Consider the following 16322-nt stretch of genomic DNA (forward strand, 5'->3'; position numbering starts at 1 on the left):
ATATGACTTCTTCATTTAGTCATGTAGTTTTGATATGAAGAATATATACTGGGACATTCTTCATAGTTAGATATATTGTTCCACAAGGACTACAGACACCTACAAGCCTGCCTTCCTAACTACACATAATTAGCTCATTTTCACCTCAGAATAAGTTCAACTAAACTAAAGACTTTTTGTGAAAGGAAAACTATACACCATAGAATACTACACAGTGAGAAAAATAATAACGTCTTGAAATTTGCAGGCAAATGTATGGATGAAGTAAACATCATATTAAGTGAGGTGACCCAGACCCATAAAGATATATATATGTATATATTTTATACATATATATATTATGTACTCATTCATAAGTGGCTTTTAGGCATAAAGAAAAGAAAATCATCCTACAATTCACAACCCCACAGAACCTACAAAACAAAGGGAACCCAAAGAGAGACACACACGGATCTAATATACATGGGAAGTAGAAAAAGACAAGATCTCTTGAGTAAACTGGGAGCATGGGGATAAAAGGACATGGTAAAAGGGAAAGGGGAGGAAGGGAGAGGAGCAGAGAAAAATATGTAGCTCCATAAAAACAATAGAAAATGAAAAAAACGAAAGCTAAGAGTCACAAAAGTCCAACCAAGGTTATAAGAAAAGCATGCCAATTCTTAACATGCAAATCTACTAACAATGGATCTGTGTCTCAAAGTTGCCATTGGAAACTGTGCACCCCCTTGTCTTGTTGAGGTTTTGCTACTATGGTCTTGGACCTTTGTGTTGCCATGGTGAGTGACTTAGTTCTTCTTTGCTTCAAGGCTCCTATAGATTTTAGAATAAGTATATAAAAGCTAGATGTAGGACACTATCATCAGCATAGAAAAAGAACAAAAAAAGAGCACTTGAGAAGAGCATTAGCCTATGTAAAGTTATTGTAGAAATCTTTTATACCACCTTCATTCCTGAAAAGCATTTTGCCTTCGGCACCCTGAGTGTGAGCTGGAGCCACTCTCATAGCCCCTACAACATCAAGTTCCAGGAATGCTAAAAGAAGCCAGAGAGGCTTCCATTGACTGCCCTGCACTGTGTGAAGCTCTCATCCTAACTAGAGTCTCAATGGCCACTCTTTTTATTCCTTGACTTAGCTGTCCTCACTCTACTTGGACTCAGCAAATGTAGCCTGCCTTCATTTCCCAATAAAGTAATCTTCATTACCCCAAACAATACTAATGCACAGTCATTGTTGGTGAGAAAGATAATGCGAGGTTAATAAAACAAGGGAAATATTTGCAATGCTCAACAGAAGAAAGTTAAGATTCTGATGATACTGTGTTTGCCAGAACCACTCAATGAGCCAATTGCAGGAGAAAACTACTGACTGTCCCTATTTGTGACTCCTGCTTTAATGACTTTTGCTGGCACACTTTCTGTCCCTGGACTTTATTTATTGAGTTACTAGATACTTGAAACATTACAATTATATAATTTTAATTTTGTAAATGAACTAAACTCATTACTGCAAAACTCCTGGCTTGTTCTAACCAAAGGAACAATTCAAAATAAAGTGACCACTGTAGAAACTCTAAACACAGGAGTCCACAACAGACAACCATAATACAGTTTTAAAGATGAAATATAGTCTCATGCTCATATTTCCAAAATAGTAATAAAATATTCAAAAGAACATGTGAATTAATAGGTCACTTGAAACCTGAAACAATTAGGATACTCTATAGTTTGCAATAAGCTATCAATAACAAATAAATCATACCTAATACACTGGCAATTAAAAGGGATATGTTGCTTTCTCATGGAAAAATGTAAATAAAAAAGAATCAGATGTTTGAGTTACACATTACTTAAATTTAATTAATTAATTAAACATGTATTCAAAATGAGAAGCCCACACACAGTTGAAACCACCATACTAGTGTTGCTTCACTTGTCTATTTGAAGACCTGATTTAGTTGATAGAGGGGAAAAAGGCAAATTTTTAATGAATGGGGAAAGGCTAAATTGTTTCAATAATATTATTTTTTTAAATAAGACAGAGCATGGAAATGGTATACATGACTTAAAAGAAGATGTCCAAGACTAGAAATATGAAAATGAAATCTAGAAGACTCAGACTTTATTTAATGAAGAAAGAATCAGATGTAGCTTCAAGATTATACCAAGAGATTCTACCTGTTCTTAAACTGGAAAAAATAAAGTGAGATGTGAAACATTTTCTATGAAAGAAAAAGATGTCTCCCAATATAATATTACACATCAATTGGAACTACTTCTGTGTAAAAATAAGAGGCATAAAGACAAACCTGTCCATTTAGAACTTCCTGCTGCTCAGGGTTTTTCTAAAGGCAACTTTAATATCTTTGTTCCTTAAGCTGTAGATTAAGGGATTCAACATGGGGACCACATTGGTATAAAAGACAGAAGAGATTTTTCTTTCATTCAAAGACCCAGCTGAGGAGGGTTTGAAGTACACAAGTGCACTTGAACCAAAGAACAGAAAAACAGCAATGATGTGAGAGCTGCAGGTGCTGAAGGCTTTGGACCTGCCCTCAGAGGAACTGATGTGGACGATGCTGGAAAGGATGAACCCATAGGAGATAAAGATAGTAGAAGTAGGAACAATTATGTTGATGCTCCCAACAACAAAAATGACAAATTCGTTGACGTATGTGCTTGTGCATGCAAGCTGGAGCAAAGGAGGAATATCACAGAAATAGTGGTTAATGGTGTTGGCATCACAGAAGGTCAGTCTCAGCATGCACACAGTGTGAGCTACAGCATCAGAAAATGCAATAAAGTATGAACCAAGCATAAGATTCAAACATAATGTAGGAGACATGACAATATTATACAACAATGGGTTACAGATGGCCATGTAGCGATCATAGGCCATTGAAGTCAACACATAGCACTCAGAAATAACAAAAAAAACAAAAGAAATAGACTTGGGTCATACATTCATTGTAAGAAATTACATTTTTCTTTAATACAAAGTTTATCAGCATTTTGGGAGTGAACACAGAACAATAGCAGAGGTCTATAAAGGACAAGTTAAAGAGAAAAAAGTACATAGGAGTGTGGAGGTGAGAATTCAGCACAGTTAGAAATATCAAACACAAATTTCCCAATGCAGTGGTAAGATACATTGCTAGAAACAGAAAGAACAGGGGTATTTGGAGATCAGGCTGGTCTGAAAATCCTACCAGAATGAATTCAGTCACCACTGAGACATTTACTGTGTCCATTTTTCTCTAAAGGAATCTGTGGACACAGAGAGTAGAGCTGTATTAGTGAAATATTCACACTAGTCATGCGTCCTTTCCGTTCATGATATATATGCTGGAAATAATTTTTCAAGCGCCACTATGCATGTAGAATCAATGTTACAGTCACAAACAAATTATCTTAACTAAGGAAGAAATTGATACTGAAATTTTACGATTTCTAAAATAAATCACAAGATAAAGGAGAATACACTGAGAAGGATTCATTATTCTCCTATTTCCTGTTTTTTTTTTTTTTTTAATACAGACCTCCATATAACAGAATTGGAAGTAGATGCATGGAAAACACAGGTTTTCCAGCTGCTCCAGATTCACTTTTGCTGTGGTGTGAATGAAAATCATGAGCCTAATCTAAAACTAAAAGAAAAAGAGAGGTATGCAAGAATGTTTCCTGCCCCAGTATCAGAGTCATGACTCCAGAAGACTTGAACCTTGACCAGGCAAGAAACCTCTAACAAAGATGCTGCAACTCCCCTGGCCACCAACATCTCACTCTAATCCATCTTCTTCTGACTGTTTCATTTTGATGTCATTTTGAACAGGACAGGGAAGAAGTTGCTAACATCCATTTTATTTTAAGAAACAGAAAGGGAATGGATTTTGGATAAGAGAAGAAGCTAGGAGGACATCAGAGGAGTTGAAAGTGAAGAAGCTGTAATCAGACTATACTATGTGAAAATTATCTTGTATCAATACAATAAAAACATTCATTTAAAAAGAAAGAAAAGGAAGGTGTTAGTATACCTGAAATTCAGAAATTCACAATTTTCAATCCAAACATTAGCGGTTTCTTACTTTTCCATTAATCCTTATTTATCAGGATAAATATTTCAGATTCAGAGGTTTCAGATATTTCAATTCAAAGAAGACATACATAAGATTAAATTTTCCTGTACCATTTTCTGAATTGCAGAACATTATGATTAATCTTTTGAGTATTTTCTGGAAGCAGAGAAATTGCCCTTTAACCTCAGGATGTATTTGTTTACAAGCAGGGCAGAAGAATGTCTCTACAGAAGAACATTTAAATCAAAGAGGGCTCGGAGGAAAGTGAATCCACCCTGGATCACAATCCTAATTACCTGAGGGACCCACAATTACACTCCTCCTTTTCATTCACTCTAGAGAACATGCATCCCCAGGCATTGACAGAAAGACTCTTGCCTCCCCAGTTGTCTTGTGATCTGAAGGGAAATCTGAGTTTGGGTTTCTTCTCTTGCTTCTGTAGTTAAATGAAAATTATCCATAGGTTCTGCTCCGTACTAAATTCTGTATCTGAAAGTTGCACAGTGTTATAGCAAGTCATTTCCAGTGTTGAACTGTCAGAAACATTGCAAATGCTATTATTATAAATACATTTCTGAAAAAAATGATCCCAGAAGACATGCTAACATAGGAGAAAAAAATTTCATGGGACCTCAACCCTATAGAACTGAAGACAATTCTATAGAATGCTGAGAGTGGAACAAATTGACTTTTTCACAGAGAAACCCACTCTAATTGGTTAACCAATATCAATATCAAGTGATCGGCTATGAACTCATATAAAAAGAAATATCATTATATGGACTAAGACGTTGTATTTACATACTTACAAAAATGTATGGATATATGTAACAATGATTAAAGATATAGAGGCCCTGAATTTTACAGAGAGCAAGAAGTTCTTCGAGGGAAGGGTTGGAAGTAGGGTAGGGAAATTTGTAATTTACTTTAATTTTCAAAAAAAGTATGAAAATATATAAATAAAAACTCTTAAATTTTTAGGAAAATAAAATATAATTGAATCAAACACCTTTTCTTCCTCCAACCACTCCCATGCTCATACTTTATCTCACCCTCAAATTAATGATCTTCCTCTTTACTTTCCTTTGACTTATTATGTTAATAATATTTAAATAATTATATAATATAAATATACATTATACAACATACTTTGTGTAGTGACATTAATATATTATTATTAATTTGCATTTTATTATGTTGCTAATTATAAAATAATCTAAATTTTATAATAGAAATAGAAGTTAAATAGATATAAATAAATCCAGTCTTAGAAAGATAAACATGTTATCCCTCCTCCATTCTTAATATTTTATATAGATACATACAATTATATACATACAGTTGATAGTAATGTAGGGAAACAAAGAGACATAATAGATGCTAGTATGCAGAGCTGAAAAAACGGTCTGGTGAAGAGGTCTGAATGAAATATACTCACAGAGTCTCTGTTTTATATGAAAATCTTCTTATGTCACATATTATATAGTGCCAAATTTAAAGATTTATATTTTTTACCTGATGTTATGTATTTAACAGATTTGCATATACAATTTACATATAACAGCTTTAAGCATATTGTATTCAATGTGAAATATCTTAGTATTCAAAAATTGGCCTTTTAACATTTGAAAAAGTAAAGATTTACAAAAACTATGTACAGACAGTATACACTCAGAAACAATTACAAACAAGACTTATTTGAAATTTATGTAACTCACACAGTTCAAAAATATATTAATTAATTAATCAGAATATACAAGTGTTTGTAAGCTGAAGGGCATTGTCTTTTGTCTCTGCAGAATCAATAAAATTTTCAGTTAAAATTGACCTTTCTACTGGGAGGTAAACTATACACAAGGATGGAACAGATTGGCAAATCATTTGCTTATTATGAATCATGCTATGCTTCTTTAATATATCCTTTTCATATTCTAATTTATTTTTTTGTATAAAGCTTGCACCTTGGATATTGGCTGAACAGTTTGGTTTCAGTTCATCCAACTGAGATTGGAGCAAAGTTGAGAGGGTACAACATACGTTGGACTCCATTCATTCTAAAGAGTATCTAGTATGTGCCCCTATTGGCATAAACATTTGGATGAAATACTTTAAATAAAAGCTTAACAGTTTGTAATTTATTTAGATATTCCCAGAAAATTGTTTTACTACTTTAAAAGTATGATCATAGGCCAGGCCATGGTGATGTACTCCTTTTGTCCTCAGGTGGATTCTGTTAATTCAAGGCCAGCCTGCTCGACAAAAGTTAGTTCCTGGGAAGGTTCCAAATCTACAGAGAAATTCTGTCTAGAAAAATTTAAAAAAATACCACCTTAAAAAAGTATCACTTTTACCATAACTGCACCCCAGTATCTGCTGATTTAGATGGTGCATCACTAACCCCCAAAGATGACTCTTGCATTCGCTTGAAATCCAACATGAGATTCTTATATAGTTGAAGCTTTATAGGTATTCCTTAGAGAAAAATTAGTAATTTCAGCTTAAATTGAATTGTTCCATTTGAAATTAATTAATTTCCTTTTAAAACTTAAAAAACTCAGTAGCTATATGAATCTCTCAAACTTATTTTAATGTATAAAAGGAAAAGAAAATTATGTTGACCAGTCAAGATACCACTATCTTAAAACTTTAAGTAACCTATATGAAATCACAGAAGCTATGAATTTTGGGGGCTAACTTTTTGGGGAGCAACTCAGACAGTTTGTTCAATATAGATCAATAGACAGAAAAGTGGATTAATAGACAGATACACAAATAAACAAACAGATGAACAGGCATAAAAATTTGTTATGCCAGTTTATTAATGTCTGGTGAGCATTAGAGTCAATACTGATTTTTTTCCCACAAGTATCAAAGTACTCAGCCTTTCAAATAAAGCTAAGCCAATGTATTCACCTATGGGGCTCCGTTAATATTGGTGGGTTTCCTACTGCTCCATGTAAGATAGATGAGGTTGGCGGTCTCCTCAGAATGCTTAGTCAACACCTTTCACCATTCTCAGTGAGGATGTGTCTGCCCTACTATAACTGAAAAATGTTATAAGATGTTCCTTGCTTTCATTGTCTTCTCCATTAACTTAAAAGGTGAATGTGATATTGAAGCATTGTTTTCTTTAATTTTCTTTGTTTGCTTATAATAGACATATTCAGGAGTTCTATGTATAGATGTACAAAGGCTCATTCACTCTAAAAGTTTCAAAAGAATCAGCTTTCATTAGCACGTCATTCCCATTGGCAAATTGGCATAAACAGAATCTGTCATACAACTGGATAAGGTTACAACAGAAATTTTCCATTTTCACAGTTTCTCATCCTATATGACCTGCGTAGCACTTAAGAATAATGTTAATTAAAATATTTGGCTATTTTTACTATTTTTTATTAAGAACATGCATATTTTCTTTTTGGTCAAATAATGAAAAAACATTTTTTAAATAATCTTTAAATCCACATTAGGATTGCCTTTTCCCATCATTCATGAAGTTTCTTATTTTGTGTCTTTGACTTGTAATTTAGAACATCTATTATCTTCTGTACATCACCCTCTGGTGAGCAAAATATCTCCTTTAATTGCCAACTTGTCAGATAGTCAGACTCCTTAAATCAATGACAAATATATCACTTTACACCTTTATGTAAAATCTTATGTTTCTGTTGGTCGTATTTTCATATCTAGATTCAATTATACCAGCATAAATTATGCTCTTAACATCTAACTGTATGCACAGGACCCCAGGATGATGAGAAATTTAAGACACTGAAAAACAAATGAAACTACCGCATGATGGAAAGAAAGACTTCCAATGCTCATAGATTGGTAGTTTTAATATTGTAGAAATGGCCATAATAGTAAAAGCAATCTACAATTCAGTGAAATCGGCATCAAAATTCCCTAAATTTCTTCATAGAAAATGAAAACCCATGAGCACACCTTCTACATACAAGGTTATGTTAAATAACTTAAACGAACATTGACTTGGGTTTGGGTGGAAATTTGAACAACTTCTGAAGCTGCCCTAAACAAACTTTGACAAAATAGTTCAATTTACAAAAAAAGGTGACTATTATATAGTTAAATATTTACAAACTCTGAAGTGTTGAAGATGGCCTAGTCATGGATTATTCATCATTCACTCAAGATATAATTCATATACAAATTAAAATAAACACACCTTTCTTTCTAATATGTGAATTTTTCCTTTTAGAGCTGAGAAACATGACATGCTTTTCAGATAACTGCTTCAGGGGCTGAGAAAAAGCTCACTAAGTAAAACCCTTGTAGTTCAAGTGTGAGAACCCAATTTCAGATCCACAGAATCAACACAAAGCTTGGTGTGCTAGTTCAAAACTGTCATATCAATGTTTTGAAACTTTGAAAAGAGGTAAATATTTATAAGTGAATGTGCTACTAGCAGGGGAAACCTATCTTTGAAAACAAGAAATCCTATCCCCTAAACAGGATGGAAAATGAATACTGACATCCAAGACTTCCACAAATCTTTTTTTATACTCTGTAAAACACACACACACACACACACACACACACACACACACACACACACACATCTTTCTACATCTCTCTCTTAACTCAAACATAGTAGAAACAACAAATGTATTAAAATAAATTTATTTAAATTATTATAAGTAATTACATTGTAGTTTTTCTTCTTGTTATATGTATAATATACCAATATGTCTATGTAAAAAGTTATGTAAAAAGTTCTTTGTTAAATGGCATTGCAAAAGGAAAAAGTTTAAGAATCTCTGATCTAGTAATGCTTGAGTGAGTATAGGCTATGATTATCTAATTCATATTTGTTGATTAGCTTTTGCCAACTTGACACAAACTAAGTCAAACCTCAGCTGAGGGATTGTTTCCTCTAGATTTGCCTGTGAATGTGAATTGAGAGGCAATTTCTTGGCACATAATTTATGTCAGATGGTCCAGCCTATTATAGGAAGTAATACTACTGGGTATGTGTAAGCGAGGCAAACCTCTGAAAACAAACCACTGAGAACAATTCCTCCGTTTTGTCTGCTTCAGCTCCACTTCCCTAACTGATAGACTGTAAGCTGCATGCCAGAAAACTACTCCCCTCCCCCAAGTTGCTTTTGGCATATGTTTTATAACAAAAGTGAAGAAGCATCTTTTCATTGCTTAAGACCAGGAAATAATTTACATCTGTGGTTTCTTTTTATTAATTTCAGTCTCATAATATGATGAAAAGCAGACAGTTTTGTTTTCTCATTATATACACATACATACACACATCATGCTGAATCTTATTTTTCTCTGTCTGGTAATAATTTTCTTTCATTTCAATAAATCAAAAAAATAAATTAAGAACACTTTCTTAGAAAAAACATGAGATACAGAGCTGCCAAACAAATGTGTTCGCTAAATATAAACTGTACCTGTACTCAAAAGTGCAGCCATGAAGACATTGAACCCAGTCAAACCTTCCACCTTGCCAAGGTTTTTCTTAGGGCAACTTTAACATCTTTATTTCTCAAACTGTAGATTAAGGGATTCATCATAGGAACTACATTGGTATAAAAAACAGAAGAGATTTTGGCTCCATCCACAGATCCAGCAGAGGAGGGTTTGAAATACATAAATGCTCCAGAACCAAAAAAGAGAGAAACAGCAAGGATATGGGAGCTGCAGGTGCTGAAGGCTTTGGACCTGCCCTCAGAGGAACTGATGCGGATGATGCTGGAAAGGATGAACCCATAGGAGATAATTATGGTGGGAGTGGGAACAATGATGTTGATGATGACTACAACATAAGCTACAAGCTGATTAACATAGGTGCTAGTACAGGAAAGCTGGAGCAATGGGAGGATGTCACAGAAATAGTGGTTGATGGTGTTTGCACTACAGAAGGTCAGTCTCAGCATGCATACAGTGTGAGCAACAGCATCAGAAAATGCCATCAAATATGAACCAATCATTAGATTTAAACAGACTTGAGGGGACATGACAACATTATACAGAAGTGGATTACAGATAGCCACATAGCGATCATAGGCCATTGAAGTCAGCACATAGCATTCAGAAACAACAAAAAAACAGAAGAAATAGAGCTGAGTCATACATTGCATATAGGAAATGACATTCCTCCTTAAAATGAAGTTCATCAACATTTTTGGGGTTAACACAGAAGAATAACAAAAGTCTATGAAGGACAAGTTAAAAAGGAAAAAATACATAGGTGTGTGAAGATGTGAATTCAGCAAAACTAGAATCATCAAACCCAAATTTCCCAATGCAGTGACCATATACACTGCTAGAAAGACAAAGAACAGTGGCATTTGGAGATCAGGCTGGTCTGTTAATCCTATCAGAATGAATTCAGTCACCAAAGAGGTATTTACAGCATCCATCTTTTTCTAAGGCAATCTGTGGACTGAAGAAAAAGAGTTACATTAAACAATGATCCACACTAGACACGAATCCTCCCCACCTGTGATTTATATTCTGGGAATGTTTTTTCTAGACCCAAATATGTATGCAGAATCAACTATTAAAATCAAAAGCAAACTATGTTACAGTCTTAAGACCAGTAGTATCAAATATCAGTATTATTTTTCGATAAGAACATGCATTCAAAAATGAAGAAGAAAAAGAAAAAAGCAATAAGAATGATTCAAACTATCTAATTTGTTCTTTATTAGAGCTCTCTTCACATCAATGAAGCCTGAAGTAGAAGCCTTGGCACGCCAGAGCTGGCTTCTGCTGCTACAGATTCTACTCTTGTGCTCTTCTATGGCATAAATTATAAGCATGTGTTTAAAATAAAACTATAAGAACAAGATTGATGTATCTGCTACTCCATGTCAGAGAGTCATAAATCCTGAAGATTTGAGTTCTCCCCATTCAGAAGAACCCAAATAGAGATGCTGCAATTCCAATAGCTAATAACTCTCTGATTCACAAATACTTTCTTCTGCTACTTTCACTTAGCCTCAAGTGTATAGGATATGGAAGAAACAGCATTTCAAAAGAAGACCATTCTATATTAGGAAACCTGTTACTATGCCTGAAATCCATAGTCCCTCTCTGGAATCCATAGTCTCTCTCTCTCTCTCTCCCATTCTTTTCTCTTACAGTACATCCAAAATGCACTAATACAATACACACCTCCCTCCACTCTTCCAAGCTCTCCTACCTCCCTCTGCCTCTGGTCCAGTACGCCTCTGTTTCTCTTCAGAGAAGAGCAAGTCTCCAAGAGACAGAAACCAAACACAACAAAATAGAATGTAATAATTCAAGGCAAAAGTCATCATAATGAGGCTGGACAAGATAACCCAAGAGGAGGAAAAGAGAACCAAGGGCAGGCAAAAGAATCAGAAATACACCCATTCCCTTTGCTAGAAGTCCCAGTCCAAACCTTAAAGAGCTTTTGGGTTCCTATTTATCCCTGTTTATCTTGTAGAAAATTTCAGGTTCCAAGGATTCATATCTTGTCATTCTAGCAAGATATAGTCAGGACTTATTGCCTTAAATATATTTGAATGATCTATGAATTTTAAAGAAATTATTTGAGATTATTACTTCAAGTCTTTACTAAAAGAAGGAAAAAATGATCTCACTGCCAGTAGAGAAGGCTCTGAAGATTTCATGTAAACTTCCCTGCAGAATACTTTTGCTTATAAGCAGGATGGGAATGTGCCTGCCTCTTCCCCAGAGATTAGCATTTATTTAGAATAAGGAACTTGGGGATTATTTTACACCCTACATGATAATCTGTCTTTAGATCTTCAGGGATTCAAAATTAGTCTTATATTTTCTCTTCATTCTGTGGTGCCATTCCTCAGTGGATGTAAAAAGACAAACTATCATCTCCCCAATCATCTAAGCCTTTGTGGGGAATCTGTGACTTAGATTTGTTTCTGCATTTAAATTAGAATTGTCCACGCTGTACTCTTTGCTTACTAAGTTCTGTATCTGGTACGTGTAGAGTGTTGTAGCATGTAACCTTCAGCGTTGTCACATGAAACACAAGCAGTGCTTCTTTTAATGACTTATATATCTTGAGAAAGTGTTACTTATAAAACACATGCTAGAAATTTCTGTTTGATAATCCTGTTCGGTCAATGAGTCTTATTTTATCATTTTGTATACTGTCATTCTGTAGAAAAATCTTTCACCTTTGGATGCAGTACTAGTCATTGTTTTGTTGGTGTGATAAATGCCTGACAGAAGCAGATTGAAAAATGGTTTACATGGGTTCATTGCCTGAGGGTATATCCCATCATGGTAGGAAATCTATAACAGCAGCTCACATCAAAAAGAATCCACATCCAAGAAACCCAGATGAGAGTTCCACAGTTGGGAGTCTTTATTCCCTTCAAAAACCAAACCATTGGATGGAGCTATCTATCTTCAGTGTAGAGGGTGGAGATGCAGCTCAGTGGCTAATAGCACTTTTAGAGGACCAGGGTTTGGTGTCTAGCACCCAAGTCAAGTGACCCACAGTTGATTTTAACTCCAGATTCAGGAGATACTATGTTGTATTCTGAATTTTACCAGCAACCTTCCCAACATGTTCATAGACACACAACCACACAGATATAAACATATATAAAGGAAAGGGATGAAGTATTTGGTTGATTTGGAGAGAGGAGAGTGAAGAAGGAAATGAAGTAACCTCAAAATTAAAATAAAATAAACATATATGACTTAATAATTCTAAGAGCAGGGCATGATTGCATGAGCAGGACAAAGAGGCATATTCACAGTCTCTGGGCAAAACACCTCACTCTCCAAGTTGAAAACAGGGTCTGACTCATCACCACAAGGGGTTGGGCACTATTATGGAAAACAAATATATGGTGTGATAAGAAAGAGAGAAAGAGAGAGAGAGAGAGAGAGAGAGAGAGATATCGAATGATTCATTTCCTGTAGAAGGAGGCATATCTGAAAAAGTGAAAGTGGTGAGGAGAGGGTTGACATGGGTAGCTTGATTGCCACTCAGGACCATGGTGATGTCTGGGCATGGGCTGCTGCTAATGTCCATGTGTGGGTTCATGGCACTGAGGCAGCCACAGTCTGTGTTGGTGTTCTTGGCTCTTGATACTATGAAGGCCTAGAGGACAGGGCTATAGAAAATGTGTCCCACCCCTTACTGGTTACAACACTAGGGAGAACTGGTCCTGCCACTCACCTGCTGAAGCACTCAGGAGAGAGAGCCCTATACCACACCTCATCTAGCAAATACAATACAGCTGACACTGTTCATGGAATCATCGGTAAGCTGGCCCTGAAGGTGTGAGAAGAGGAGATCAGGCCATGCTCCCCTCATCTGCCATGTGGTGTCATGGGTAATGGATGGAAAGATGGCCTCTTCTTCTTATCCCTAGTCATCTTCATCAGGTAGAGGACCTGACCCAACCCATCACCAGTTGTAGCAATTTGAAGAGTCATTTCTGGACCTCACCTGGGCAGCATAGTAGAGTTGACCCTATATGGGGGCATGGTGAGACAGCCCTTAAGGTATGAGAGGGCATAGATCGTATTGCCTTTCTCATCTGTGTGGTGGTGGGGGTGAGGCAAAGAAGCTCTATTTCCTTGCTCCTACTTTGTCCAATTGGTCAAGGTACTGGCCCTCCCCTTAACCAGCTGCAACACTCAGGAAAGTAGGTCCTGTACCTCATCTGGGCAGCATAGCATAGCTGACCCTGTTGACAGGGGCACAGGTAAGCTAACCCCAAGAGTGTGGGTACAAAAGATCTGGTCACAATCCTCATCTGCCATATGGTGCCTCGGGAGTGGGGGCAAGAAATGCCCTCCACTGCCTCTATGCCTGAGGCAGGTAGGAGAGCTGACCCTGAGGTCATAAAGGTGTGGGAGCTTCTCCTGTCCCTCACCAGCAGCAGCACTCAGGAGAGCAGGCCTTGCACCTCACCTGGGTTGCAAAATAGAACTGGCCCTGTTGGTGGGTGTGGTAGAGACAGTCCTGAAGCTGTGATTACTGGAGTGCTGTCTCTATGCCTCATCTGTCATACAGTGATATGGGCAGGGGAAAGATGCCTCTCCTTACTCCTAACCCCTCATTACCTACAATGGAAGAGGGAGGTGACTCTCCCATTTACCATCCTTTGCACTCAGGAAAGTGGACCCTGCATCTCAACTGGACAGCACAATAGAGTTGTCCCTGTTGGCGGAGGCATGGCTGAGCTTGCCTTGAGGGTGTGAGAGTGAGATAGTGGGCCACAAACCACTCATCTGCCATGTGGTGGTGAGGGGAAGAGAAAGTGGGCTTCCTTCCCTTGTCCCAGCCACTTGTGGTAGGCAAGGGAGATGACCCTGCTTCTTCCTGACTATACCACTCAGCAAAGTGTACCCTGTATCTTGCCTTGGCAGCCCAGTAGAGTTGACCCTTTTGAAGGGAGTGCAGGTGAACCTATCCTGAGAATGTAAGAATGGGAGATCTGGCCCCACTTATTATCTTTGATTATGGTGGCGTGCGTTAGGAAGAGATGCCTCCCTCCACTTGCCACCTGTGGCACTGGGAGAGCTGGCTCTGGGCTCATAAGAGCAGAGCATCTGGCCCTGCCCGTGAACAGCTGCAGTACTCAGGAGAGTAACATCTGCACCTCCCCTGGGCCTCACAGTAGAGCTGAAACTGAAAGTGTAGGAGCGGGAATAGCTAACTCTGAAGGAAGGAAAGCAAGAAAACTGGCCCCACACCTTGTTCATGCTGCAAGATCTGAACTAGCCAGGGCAGTGCTGGAGAGTTCACGCTGCTGGTGAAGACTGAGAGAGCTGGTGGGCTCACCAAGCCAGCAACTGCCTGGACCAAGAAAAGAATAATGAGTTGGCCTACTCCAACATCTACCCCATCTATGATCTGCTAGAACACATGAATGGACCGATCATGTAGATAGAAAGTTGCATGATTTCCACTTAGAGGGCAACAACAGGGTATCTGAGGGGAGTAGTCCCAGTGAGGGCCCAGATTCAAAATGTAGGAGAGACCAGAGGCTTCAACCCAGACCAATGACTTTGCAAACATACTTGCCAGGAGATCTATATAGATAAAAGAAAAAAAATCTTAAAAGTCAAATAGTGGTATGTATACCTTGGTTGTAAACAACGTCTCTTTAATTGGACTTAAAACTTGTTCAAGAGGACAGAAATCATGTCTGGTACTGGAAACTTAGCCACCTACCCCAGGATAGTGAAGTCATAGACCAAATAGGGAGTCTGCAGTTATTACTTTTCTAAACCAGCTTAATCCCTAAATACATTATAAATAAACAACTAAGGATTGCTAAGAATGAGAGAAAATGTCTTCCCAGTCAATGACACGACAATTGATCACCCAATACAACATAATCTGTAGCTACACATATTCTCCATTCTACTGATCTCCCCTGGACCAGTTTTTCTCCTCCCACTGGATCATGCTCACTAGCTCCTGCAGCCTATTATAAAATAGCTATTCTGAGGCTTATTATCAACAACGTACTCTTTGGTTTATTAACTCATGCTTCCTATTAACTAATTCTTACATCTTAAATTAACTCATTTTTACTATTTTGCCACTAGGCTTGTGGTTTCTTACCTCTTGATTCTCGGGCAGCTCCCTGGTATCTGCCAGACTCCACCTTCTTACCTCTTCTATCTCTGTTTGGATTTCCGCTGCCTTGTTATATCCTGCCCTGCCATAGCCCAAACAACTTCTTTAATAATCAATGTTAATAAAACATATTCAAGCATACAGAGAGGTATCCCCCATCAATGATCAATCTGAAAACATATATACAAGTAAAATTACACAGATTAAGCATGCTGTATTATGGACTTAGAATTAATCTATACATACATAGAAATAAATGCATTTTAAAACAAAGGAAAAAGGGGCGTGAATTTAGAAGAAAGCAAGGAGCAGCATGTGAGATGTTTTAATGAAAAGAAATGGAAAGGGAAATGATGAAATAATATTATAATCTAAAATTAAAATATTGTTTAAAAAGAAGTCTTCATATCTGTGACTATTAAATTGAAAGAAATATGTTGACTACAATAGAAGTTGTGCAGAAAGGAGGAGCATAAGTTTTGATCAATGCTGCAAAGACACATGGCAAACAAAATTGAAACCACACAGACAACAGAAAATGCCACACTAGTGTTGTTTTTTATTGACAATTACAGGAATTATTTTCATTACTAGAAAAATAAATGTAAATTTATATTTATAGTAGGAAAGCAATCAAGTTTTTT

At 36.8% G+C, this 16322-nt stretch overlaps 2 protein-coding genes across 2 annotated transcripts; both read right to left on the reverse strand.

Moving 5' to 3' along the window:
• Positions 1-2314: 2314 nt before the first annotated feature.
• Positions 2315-3254, reverse strand: LOC125388884 (olfactory receptor 8B3-like). The gene is given in 2 exon segments (XM_048417231.3): positions 2315-2938; positions 2940-3254. Coding segments are annotated over 2 exon segments (933 nt in total). The 5' UTR covers positions 3249-3254.
• A 6290-nt stretch (positions 3255-9544) lies between these two features.
• On the reverse strand, positions 9545-10477 carry LOC148122359 (olfactory receptor 8B3-like). Its single transcript, XM_087905072.1, has one exon. It carries the CDS (start codon positions 10475-10477, stop codon positions 9545-9547), a length of 933 nt encoding a protein of 310 aa, XP_087761198.1.
• Between the last annotated feature and the right edge of the window lie 5845 nt (positions 10478-16322).

This window comes from Myodes glareolus, chromosome 4 (assembly GCF_982192425.1).
Source record: "Myodes glareolus chromosome 4, mMyoGla1.1, whole genome shotgun sequence".
NCBI classification, from domain to species: domain Eukaryota; kingdom Metazoa; phylum Chordata; class Mammalia; order Rodentia; family Cricetidae; genus Myodes; species Myodes glareolus.

Coding starts and splice junctions, on each gene's coding strand:
- LOC148122359 (XM_087905072.1), bottom strand. CDS start 10,477: ATGGATGCTGTAAATACCTCTTTGGTGACTGAATTCATTCTGATAGGA.